This window comes from Hakea prostrata, chromosome 5 (assembly GCF_041222555.1).
Source record: "Hakea prostrata isolate BN-2017 chromosome 5, UWA_Hpros_2, whole genome shotgun sequence".
NCBI classification, from domain to species: Eukaryota; Viridiplantae; Streptophyta; class Magnoliopsida; order Proteales; family Proteaceae; genus Hakea; species Hakea prostrata.
This window is the reverse complement of record NC_142604.1, coordinates 3158761-3171561: the sequence shown is the minus strand read 5'-3', so window position 1 is coordinate 3171561 and position 12801 is coordinate 3158761. Positions and strand designations below refer to the sequence as shown.

The 12801-nt window shown below is 37.2% G+C and overlaps 1 protein-coding gene across 1 annotated transcript in view; it reads left to right on the top strand.

Moving 5' to 3' along the window:
* The first annotated feature begins 4248 nt into the window (after positions 1 to 4248).
* LOC149014429 (ADP-ribosylation factor-like protein 8a) overlaps positions 4249 to 12801 on the top strand; it is a 30337-nt gene continuing 21784 nt past the window's right edge. Inside the window, exon 1 of the mRNA XM_089155221.1 lies at positions 4249 to 4642. Within this exon, the coding sequence (XP_089011347.1) occupies positions 4605 to 4642 (38 nt within the window). The 5' untranslated portion in view covers positions 4249 to 4604. The remainder of the gene's footprint in view (positions 4643 to 12801) is intronic.

Here is a 12801-nt window from a genome sequence, read left to right as displayed (position 1 = left end):
AATAACTTTTCTTTGGGAGAAAGTGAAACCACGACGAAAATAATGACCCCATCAGACTGGCGTCGGCGAGCCACGGGCCAAACCCTTACTTACAGCAAATGGCGTCGCCGCTCTACCGGCTTCCCTTACCGTCCGTAACCACCGCTTTCTTTATTCGTGAAGTCATGCATGAAAAATAATGATGATAATCTGATTGGTACTTTATTAGTTTCTTTTATTCTATCGATCAATTTGAATCTTTTGTTTTTTTGGTAAAAGATCAATTTGAATCATACTCTGCATGAATTTTAAATTTTTTTTTTTGGGTAGAAATACTCTGCATGAATTGACTCCCATAATTAATCGATTGTGTCTTTTTTTTTTTTTTTTTTGGTGAATAGCTGAATTCATTTAAAAGAAAAGCCCCTGAGATAAAGTACCAATTACATCAAAATGCAAAAGCCAAAAAATAAAAGGTGGGGGAGAGAAAGAAAAAAAGAAGCCTGAGAAATAGCAACATAAGAAGCTAATCTATCAGCTACATAATTGCCTTCTCTATGAGTATGATTTACAAGTAAAACATCAAACAGAGAGGAAAGACTGAAGATATCATGTATGTAATGACTGATCTTCCAAGGTGTAGTCTCTGACTTGTTGTTAATCAGACTAACAACAGCTTCATTGTCACTTTCAATAATTACTTTCTTTAGATTGAAGGAGATAGCTAGCTTCTGTCCTTCTCAAATTGCAGCAGCTTCCATTTGAATTGCTTGTGAGTTTCCTCATTTACAGTAGAAGGTGAAGAGAGTGTGACCCAAGTGATCATGAGCAATACCACCAAATCCAGCCTGGAAGTTGTTGGAACCCTTGCTGATTGCGATCCATCAACATTAATTTTGATGAAATGCAAAGGAGCCAAGGAGGTGCCCTCCATTTAATGCTTTTGAACTCTTTTCCTTATTTGCTATGTTGATGAAGGGCTAGATGCTCTGCAGCTGTTGATCGAGCAGATCTCCATATATGATCTGGATTACTCACTGGTCTAGAGTAGACAGCATTATTGAAAGCTAACCAAATGTGCCACAACATAAATAAATGTTGTATGAGTTCCTCCAATGTTGAACTATTTTTTCTTGCTGAATTTAACCAATGAGAAATCTGATCTATAAGATTTGTGGATCGATTATGTCCCATTTTTGCTACATCAATCAAAAGTGGTGTACTTGTTTTTTTTTTTTTTTTTTTTTTTCTTTATAGAAACATCATTTCCATTATACAATTTATTTTCTTTTTTTATACAATAATAACTTCGATCAAATCTTAGAGGTACAAATGACAATTACCTAAATTGCACATCTGCAGCAACTCAATCAACTTTCATAATGTGTATGACACAATCGAATCGTTTGAGTGCCATTAAGACACTCATAAACACTTGTTTGCAGATTAAAACACTTGTTTGAATTTTTTTATTTACGGTCAATGGTGGGTTAGTAAAGCGGTTAAAGGCCCAACCTCCACGGGGAGGTCTTAGATTTACACCCATTCGGCAACATTAATATTCTCATTCTCATCCCAGTATATTAGAAGCTCTTAATAAAAAAAAAAAAAAAAAAAAATCTTATTTAGAGTAGGGCAGTTGCCCACCACAAGCCGTTAGATGGTTGCCGCATAAATTTTATTTTTTTTAGTATGACAGTCCTAATGAGAAATGCATAGATGTATTTTAAATATATCTTTTATTATTGCCTACACATAATTGCTTAATTGGCAAGACCAATATTTCTTAGTGAATATGTCGTAGGTTGACTCTTGTTGATAAAAATGCGGATCTTATGAGTGAAAGATTAGTGTTCCCATCGATCATGATTTCCTACTTTGGTATGTTTCCAGTCCTACAAGAACCCGGATTAACACAAAGTCACAACTTTGCTTGATTCTATTCTCGCCAGGGGTGGACCTATAGAGGGATCGGGGGCCATGGCCTCGCCCAAATTTTAAAAAAAAATTATATTAATTCCCGTATTTGTTATAGTTTTTATATTAATTTTTTCAGTTTTTTTCTGTTCCCACATGTGAAATGTCACTATTTGCCCCCATCCAATATTGAGGACAAAATTTAAAGGTAAAATAATATGTATAAATGTCATTCCTAATTAAAAATTAACTTTTCAATCATTATTTATTCTCCGCTTTATTCTCTTTTTATAAACGTGGGTTAAAGGGAATTTTTGAAAAAAAATCTGATTAGATATTCAAAATGTCATTCTTAATTAGAAGCTATTCCTTCAATCATTAATTATTCTCTCCAATCTCCTCTATCCTCTCTCTTTTTGTTTTTTGGTACTAAAGCACTTTTTACATATAGAGATAGGGATATTACATATGCTGCCGGTAGGAGTTGAACTCATGACCTCTCCACTGAGAAGCAGGTTCTTAACCATCCTATTACTCCTCCATTGGCAATTTCTAATTATTCTATTCATTTTCTATAAGCGTGGGTTAAGAAAACTTGGAAAAAAAATATACTCCACAATTAAGTACTCTTTGTCTTTCTCAATTTATTTATCGTTTATTTTATTATTATTCTTTTTATATTTTATGTATTTTTATTTTTTCTGCAATTTTTGTTATTTGATTTTGCATTGTGAATAAAATGTCTATAGTTAGTAAGGTAATTAACTACCATTGATTTGCATCTCTTATCTAAAAAAAATTTGTTGGTTTATATTTCTTAGCAGAGAAAATTTTGGCTTGCATCTAACTTTTCAGGTTGAAATCAAATGTGTGTGTATATATATATATTATATTGTTGCTTTAATTTATCTATGTTTTGTCAAATTTTTTTCATTATCAATAATTTATCCTTTTTTTTCTTTCAAATATGTATGGGCCGACATAAAATATATGTGAGCTTATTCCTTAATATAATAAAAAATTTAGAGGTAAGACCCCCAACGGGTCATATAAAGGCCCACATAATATATGTGGCAAAAAAGCATCAGTATTTCCCCGACGACAAGGTTATCTAGTTTTAATTCCTTAGCCCCCAATATTGAATCTTGGGTCCGCCCTGTTCATAAGGAAATAAGAAAACCATAAACAAATATTCCCAAAGGATTCACAAGATTGAAACACTGTAAGGGTTTTGAAATGGGTTGGGCTGAAACACAAATGAGGTGCAAGAGACACCTCAAGCACCTCAGAATTACTTCACTGTTGTGGCAGCATTGTGTAACCTATAGTTAGATCGAAACTTGTGGTCAAGACAAAATCTTGACCACTCGTTTAGCTAAGTGGTTCTCTTTTTTTTATTTGGTAATTAAACTACAAAATGAGTGGTTGAGATTGTTTTGATATGAACAGCAGCTTGCATAGTGTTGCGTAGTTATTGCATAACACCCAAGTAGAACTAGTGTTTGCTCTTACCTCACAGAGAAGCTCACCAAGCTTCCTTCAAAAAATAATAGTAGTACTAATTCTACGTATGGGGGAGGAGCAATCAGCAAATGGAACCATCGACCAACAAGGGAGGGAGCCGAGGCGTTGGAGAAGATGGAATATATTGACCGGGTTGCCACCTACCAGAGAGAACGGTAGAAAGAATAGGCGGTTAGGGTTTAGAACAAAAAGATATCGTTTTTTAGTCCAAGGGAGAATGTTGGCCTCATTTTATGAATCCTAAAGTTTTTATAAGAAAAAGGCCGTCTTTTTTTTATGGATGTATAAATGAAGTTTAAGAATCAATTTAAATTAATATATTTAAAAATAAATCTCATTGTGACACTCATTGGTAGGTATCCTCTTGGGACTGTTTATTTGTAGAGAAAAAAAAAAGTTGTAGGAGATAAAAATGGTGAAAAAGATAGAAATGTGCGGTCCACTGGTACTGGGATGGAGAAATAAAAAACAAGAAAAAATATGGAATATGTGGTTAATGGTGGGTTAGTAAAGCGGTTAAATGTCCAATCTCCCACGGGGAGGTCTTGTGGTGTTCGCACCTATCCGGCGGCATTAATTCCATCCCCCATATATGCTCTACTCCAAAAAAAAAAAATATGTCGACACTATAAACTTATTTAAGTTTTCTCACAAAATCTCATTAAAAATGTTTTAAGTATATTGCATTCCCACTTTGGTTTACTTAAATTTTTAAATTTTTTAAGAAAAATATTCGTTGCAAACGCTAGACGTTTCCCCTCCGTTTTTGTTGACTTATTTTAATCTAACAAACAAAACAAAGAAACGGTATGCAAAGAGAGAAGCCAAAAAACGACCGGAGCAGGATACTCAAATATGCAAGTTTTGATTAAAAAAGAAAATTCTGAATAAATCAAGGATACCTAGAGTGGAGAAACAAGGTAGCTATGTGCTGTCCGGCAGGGCTGCAATGAGTGAGCCGAACTAAGTGTGGATTGTTAACCGGATTTGTAAAATCCCATTAAAATTGGGATTTCTTTTTAAAAATAGTAATTGATTCCCTACGGCTACTCATCGGATACGGAGTTTAGAAAATAAACTTTGCGTAGCCTAAAGGCAATTTCTCTGCTGTCTTCGTTCTCAAATCAGAACCATAATTTTTCCATTCTCTGCTTCTGGACCTTCATTTCCCGGATCATTCTGGAATGGGGTTATGGGAAGCTTTCCTCAATTGGCTGCGGAGGTAAATAAATTTTCTGTTCTTCTGGTCGTTTCGCTTGATAGATATTCATATGTATGTATTGTTTTCAGGAGATCTGGTTATGTTTATCATGAGAATCATATGTTTGCTGCAATCTGCGACATTGTCTATGGAGACCCAATTTGGTTTTGCCAGTAAAATACATGACAAAAGCTATCTACTTACTTAGGAGACTAATAGAAGGATCTGCTTGTGGTTTCTATTGACCTAGGAAAAGAACATGACAGAGTGCGTGGAGTTAATCCAGCAAGTACTAGAGAAGAGAGGTGTTTTAAAGTAAACAAAAAAAGTTGCATCCATGTAGAGAAAGCAAATTTCTGGCCTTGTTGTAGCCTCACTTATGAAGTAAAATCCATGTTCAATTGCTGAGATAGCCCCCACCTAACCCCTTTCGTCTTCTATCTTCTTTTCTCTTCTTGAGTAATGTGTTTGAGACTGCAACCGTGAAACCATTGGCTGATGTTTTCTTCCAAGAATCTGGTTGCAGCTGCTACTGTGAAGAGAAATCGAAAGTTGTTGCAGATTCTTCGAGCCATTGACTGCTGGATATTTTATTGCTAATTCTCCTAATAGGGTTGGCATTGCCACTTTTTTGTCAGTTTGCTATGCGGCAATTTTCTAATCTGTAATCCTTTATTGATTCATAGACCCTGCTGGTTTATTAAGACTGACATTCCATCCCACCTCCTCCATTTGATCCATCCATTCACTCCTTTCACCTGCTTTTTTATACTCACACTACCGTATATGTTTTATGTCACACTCCAGCTAACGGTATCGGGCCAACCCGATAACCCGCATAGTGATCCACAGACGCAAGATCGTGCGTCAAAATCATAATCATAACATTAAATGTAACACAATATTCACGAACAAAATGAATAAAGGCATTAATTATCAAGAATTGAATACTCACAAGTAAAATGTGGAAGCGAATTAAATAGTGTTGTTATATCCCTTTAATAATTCAATATTTAAACCCTCTGTCCCAAAATGGTTGTCTCAATCCCAAAAATGTGCTATTAATCCTAAAAAGTAGAACTACGCTCCATAAGTGCAATCATGGCACACATAGGATCCATCATGCGGCTGCTCATAGGGCTTTGTGGTCCCCATGTCATAGACCTCTGCATAAGGGTGTGCCTTCTGTTCAACAGGTTCGTCATAACCTGCATTATCATCTGAAGAGAGGTCACAAAATAGGGTTGAGTTCCAATCCTTTGAACTCGTAAGGGAACAACAAGAATATAAATTTGTAGAATGAAATGAGGTCCTAGAGTGAATGCTAGCATGCTAACCACGCTGGTCTTTATCTAGGTAAACACACTTTAAGTCTCACTGGCCTCCTTTGGGTAGGTCCAATCTCTTATCCATGTCCATATCATCATCATCCTCATCACAACTAGGGGTCTAGGGTGGTTTACCACTCTCTCACCATGACCAGGATTAGGGGTGTTCTGTCCATCTCAACAAATCACAAGTACAAAACCATTGGTCTGAGATTGACGCATGTTAGGGAAATACCTATCCATGTAGGGGTCCCCTACTTGTGATGTTACTCATGAAAACGATACCTTTCCTCAAGTTTGTTGCTCATGTTGGTTCGGTATCCCTCCCATTATAGGAATGTTGATCCTCATGGCTCCCAGCTGTTTGCTGGATTAACATCCCGTAACTCTATGGTTTATTCACATATGAAACACAATGGCAATTCGGGTCCCGTCACAGCTCACAACTGTCTGTTGGGCGCCCACGAGCTCAATCCCGTACCATATGCAGCCTGGCAATGAATGATATGCTGGTAGTACTCTGTATTTCTTCATGACTCTCAATTGTCTGTTGGACGCCCACAAGTCATCTATGCGACCACCAGGTCATTTGACTTCAATACCCTTGTTGAAAGGGTGGTGTATCCTGACCATACATCTAATGACACACATGTACATGCATAACTATGTTAATGTGAGATGCATGAAGAGTCAATAGCAATGGTGTAAGCCACAACCTTGATATATGATAATATGGATGCAAATTTTCATAATCCATCCCAACATGCTTTCATATAAGTACAAAGAGATATAGATAATGAAACAGTAGAATAAACAACCACACATCATGAGCCCAATGCATGCATGTCCTAATCAATATTCAAGAGTATTTCACAATCATAAATTTGGAAGCAATTGAAAAGTAAGATTATAAATCCTAAATCTAGCAACAATCCCCTCACCTAAACAACATTCCAAAACCTTGAATTGAAATCCAAACTTCACAAAAAAAGATGTCCACAATCTTCTAAGAAATCCTAAAAACATGTTGGTTAAATTAGATTTTAGATGAAACCATAACTAGCCCAAAACATAACCTAATTCCTTGATAGCAAGGAAGGCGGTTAGTTGCCTGGGAACTAGGAGTCACTTGGCAATTGACCGCCCCCAATCGACCGCCCCTGTTGAGCAAAACCCAGTTTGACATTCACACCTTTCTTCCATGAATACTAGGGGGGGCTTTGGACTCTTCTTAGGCATGAATTTGGACTCCAATGCATATCCCAACACCCACAAAACATCCAAACATCAGACTCAAGCCTAGATCTACAAATTCAAATTAATCTTTAAGGAGAATAGCATGATCTGGAAAATTCAGCAATTGTGGAGATAGATCATTCATCTCCCTTGCTGCATATGATTAGAGATGATTGGAAAACATAGGTTCTCTGACCAAAATCTGAACAAGAAGCTTACCTTCAAGATCAATGATCTAACTAAGATTTGGCAGAATCCAGCTTTCTGTTGCAACAATGGTGTTTTCCTTCTCCCAAAACTTGCCTCTAATCTCCCTTGAACTCTTGGCAGGCTAATGAGGGAATAATCACGGAAATTGGGGTTTAAACCACTAAATAGAGGCTAAAGGGTCATTAAAACTTGATTTTCATGAAACTACCCAACCTACCAGGTCCCCTAGGCGGTTGTCAATTGACTACTCGGCACCAACTGCCGCCTGCTGTCTATGAACAGAAGGGCTGGATGGTCCAGGGTGGTTCGAACATGAGAAGGAACTTGTTGAAATCACAAAGCTCATACTTGGACATGGGTATCATCCAACTTCAACTTCCGAAAGCTGGCAAACCACCTTTCCTTTTTGTCTGGGTGTGAGTCCTTCCTTCTACCAAACTCCAATACGGCAACAAAACTTTGATCTCCACCATCCAAATCCACTAATTTAGATTCCAATCCCATGGTCTCTAGCTGGATTGATCACAACTTCCTTGCATTGGATCCAAGGTTGTCAAGGCGGCAAGGTGACCAAAGTGATTAAGGCTTTGCCTAGGCGATTAGGCGACAAACTGGCGCCTAGGTGGCAATAAGGTGACAAAAGCGGTTGGGTAAATTGTTTTAAATACAACTACTTTTAAACTACTTTTCAATACAACTACTTTTAAACTACTTTTCAATACAACTACTTTCTATAATAAGTTAAATAAATATTCAATAGTCACATTCGTCCAAAAAAAAAAAGCATTCAAGAATCATAATTATGAAAAATTATTCAAAAAAAGAACATGCTTCAAGCACCTGTGATTCGGACGATTACACCATTCACCAAGGCACCGATTTTTAAACATATATGCGGAGAATTTCGATGTTCGAAGTAAAAGAAGCACTAAGGAGGATGAAACTAGGCAAGATACAAGGTCCTGATGAAATTCCAATAGAAGTATGGAGGAGCTTAGTAACCCGTGAGCTAGTTTGGTGTACTAAGTTGTTTAATAAGATTATAAGCACAGGGAAAATGCCAGATGAATGGAGAAGAAGCATCGTGGTTCCAATTTACAAAAATAAAGGAGATATTCAAAATGTAATAACTATAGGGGCATTAAACTGATGAGCCATTTATGAAACTATAGGAGATAATAATTGAAATCCATTTGAGACACTGAACCACAATTACGGAGAGCCAGTTTGGGTTTATGTTGGGTAGATCTACAGCGGAGGCTATTTACCTAATTAGGAGACTTATAGAAATGTATAGAGAGTGTAGGAAAGACCTTCATGTGGTATTTATTGACCTAAAAAAAGCTTATGATAGAGTTCCTAGAGCGTTAATTTGGCAAGTACTAAAGAAAAGAAGTGTTGCAAGTAAATATGTAGACGTAGTTAAGGATATGTATGATAGTTCAATAACAAGTGTAAGAATAGTGGGTGGGACAAAGTAATGAATTCTCAATTATAGTTGAGCTACATCAAGGATCAACTTTAAACCCATATTTATTTACACTTGTAATGGATGAATTAACCAAAGACATTCAAGACGAGGTCCCTTGGTGTATGCTTTTTGTTGATGAAATTGTGTTGATAGATGCGACTCAAGTGGGGATTAATACCAAGTAAGAATCATGGAGACCAACTTTGGAATCAAGAGCTTTAAATTAAGTAGCACGAAGACAAAATATCTAGTTTGTAACTTTAGTTATGATCGGATAGATGATGAGGTGGTGAAACTTGATGATAAAGAGATTCCTCAAAGTGTTTCTTTTAGGTAGGTTCAATCATAAATAAAAGAGGTGATATAGAGGATGATGTTTCTCAAAGAATTAAAATAGGGTGGATGAAGTGGAGAGGTGCGTCTAGGATCTTGTGTGATTGATGTATTTCATTAAAGGTTATTGAACCATCATACATATGTGTTGAAGGCGGAAAGGAGTTACACGAAATTTTGTGTGAATGGAATTTGGTTTGGGTGTCCCTCTTTGTGCGCAATTTTGAGGCTTGCTTTTTGTTTTTGAGAAAGATGAAATAAGTCAAAGTTATTTTGCAAAAAGCTTTCTTAGACACAAAAATTGGACTGGTTCATTTCCTAAAAACGAAAGAATGACCCATTTACCAAACGCTTTTTGACGTTTTTTGGTGTTCTGAGAGCAAAAGATCGCAAAAACTGTTCGTTGGCCCGTTACCAAACGCGCCCTTAGACTCTTGCATTACTTTTGGTTTGCAGTAATCTATACTGCATTTTGTCTAAAATTTTGGTACTTTCTATCTGGTTTACAATAACCTATACTGCTTGCGTGGTCTAGAACAACCTAGTGCAGTCTGGTTTGCAGTAATGTGTACTACTTACCCTTTTTTTTTGGGAAATCAAACCTCTGTTTGGGCTCTGCACTGACTTTCTAATTGAGCAGAATACTAGCTACTACATGCCGCTTATGATGTATTGGATGATACACTTCTATCTCTCATTGAGAAATGACTTCTTACTCCTACTGGCCTTCTTTGGGAAGTGTCTTTGATGTTGTTGTTGCCACTATAATATTGTGGATCATGGTCCGACCTCACTACTGCCTCTTTTGATCATTGCTGATTAGGTTCAGCCAAAGAGTAATCATCTAATGGAATTGCTGATGGTTGATGTGCTTGAAATGATTATGCTACCTAAATGAGGTCTTTTGTGTTGACTAGTGTCTACCACTTCTTTATGCTCGACATTTGTGCTGATCTTAATATCTATTATTGTTGTCCCAAGCTGGTGTAGCATTTTGATATAGGTATACTCCAGCTTGAGAGGGAGCATTGGACTACTTGCAAGTTGCCATAAGGGGATTGTCCCTTATGGGTTCATTTTCAGTTTATATTTATTCTTAGAATTGTGTTTAGACTTTAGACTTTATTGCAGATTCCTATTACAAATAACAATCTAGAGTTATGTAACTGATGAGTATAAATAAAGATATTAGAGGGGACTGCTAGTATTGACTCTACTAAAATCTGTGCTTTCGCCCTCATCTCCTTTTCTTCTTCAGATTCTGGTTAGGATTATACAGACATGAATCGAGAAAACCAACGCTGAAGCATTCTCTATAAAATCCTTGCTGTATTTTCCTTTGTTCTCTTCAGAGGCATCCCTCTCATTTCTGATCAAGCCAAACACTTCGCGAATCTAAATTTCAACCTAAAATGAGGGAGATATTTCTGTGTTACTGAAACCTTGCGAAAATGCTCAGAACAATGTGATCTACTGAAATACACATCTGATCCCCCATAAAACTTCTTTACCTTAATCTCGTCCACTCTTCAAATTTGCTCCCTGTTTGCATAGTAATATGGTAATCGCCATAACTTCTCTGTCTGTAAGAATGTTATGAAACCAGTTGCTTTGGAATAATAACTCAGTAAAATACATTTCTTTTGAAGAATAGTACTTCTCCCATTTGTGCCAAGGAGACTTCTGAAATTCACTCTGAATATGCTGCCATTGAATGAATGTACTAATCTCAACCTTTTCAATATGGGGCCCTCACCTGCCGCTTCGAGCTTCTTCCATGCACTATATAAACATGTAATAAGACTTGAGAAGTTATAAAATCTATCAACTCTTTCTGAAAACCTCTCTAACCACTAAAGCTGACATGTATACTTGGTGAATTCACTGCTCGTCACAGGTAGAGCTATCAAAATACATGTGCCTTATCTGAAAACTTCTCGAATGGCACCAAACACTGCCACAAGAGTTGTCAACGATGACGATCATGATCCAGTAGTAATTGCAAACAATAACAACCCATTATCTAATTGGCCAACAGGGGAAAAAAAAAACAAAAAAAACAAATAAAAATGAAGCAGCTGGTTTAGTTTTGATCAAGTCAAAGGAGGATAAGATTAAAAAGAAGTTACCTAGGTTGGTAGTCATGGAGTTTTTCCTCCCTCTGCCTCTTGGTAGCTCTAGAAGATGGAAGAGAGGCATTGGGAGGACTGGAGAGGGAGGGAGGCAGTGATTGTAGGTGGTGCTGGCAGTAACAGGGAAGGGGCACAAGTAGGTTTTTTGGATACCTAGGTCGATCCTGCTCTGGTACCATGTTGAAGATTGGAAAAATTATAAATTGTCTCTAGTGTGACAATGAACCTCTTTATTTTAAAATATGTAGAACATTCTAGAATGGACGCATGATGTTAACTAAGGAATTGATGCAAGCATGATGTGAATCAGTGGCAAACTGGGGTTTGTAATACCCTACGGTTGAGTGAATAGGGCTGATCTGAAAGTTCTAGGGTTAGGAATGAAGTAGGGCTAGGTTTGGCTAGGGTTAGGAACTAGGGTTATGAACTTTAACACTGAACTCTTGTTGTAATTTAAGATTCAGAATTGAATTCCAAGTCTAGGGCTTAGACAATTAGGGTTTCTTAAATTCTAGGTTCCTAGGGGCTAAGCTAGGATGGGGTTCAGGTCAAGTGTCAAGCAGGGTTTAGGATTTGGATGAGAGGTCGAGGAGAATTATGAATTTGAAATTTTAGGGTTTTAGGGCTTCTAATGAAGAAGATGATGAGTAGGTTTTACTAGGGTTCAGGGGAAAGGGGAAGGGCTCAATTGGGGATCAAAGGTAGGGTAGGGGGATGGGAGTTCCTAAAGGGGCTGGCATTGGTTAAGGGGTTAGGGAAGTCTAGGGTTCTGCTTTTAATTTTCTGGAAAATCCTAAGCTGCCACAGGTAAGAAGGAAGAAGAAGAAGAAGAAAAAGAAAGAGGAGGGAGGGGGGGGGGGGGGAGGCTGCAACTACAGAATTAAGGTTTTGGTGAATGGGAGGAAAGCTGCAGATGAGGGAGGAAGAAGAAAGAGGGTGGGGCTTGGCTGTACTTACTTGGACGAGAAGGAGGCACCTTGAAGACTTGAAACTATAGAATTTCATGCACAAACGCAGCAGCAAGTTAGCTTCTAGGGAACCCACGATTCTTTACTTGCTTCTTCAATTCTCAAATTTTATTCATCAAAACATAATCTGCCTTTTACAATATAGAGAGGCTTATTTGTAGCTTTTTAGTAGGAACTCACAATAGGGCTCAACTTTTGAAAGCAAATCAAACCAGGATTCCTACTTGGACTAAAGACTCACATTCATGCAAGGTATCATAACTCATCCTAAGATGATCCAAATTGCAAAATAAGGGTGGATCTGGAATCCTTGTAAGGAGTGGACTGTAACTAAGGGAATCACTCTCTATTTGGGACTGTTCAATAACTTGACCAAAACAAAACCAAATACAATTTTTCAAAAACAAAAGTAGATTTGGGGAACATACTGGATCCGACTAAAGAAATCCTTCTCTAATTAGGACTCCTAGCTAGACTAGGACTCTTTCATACCTTAACAATT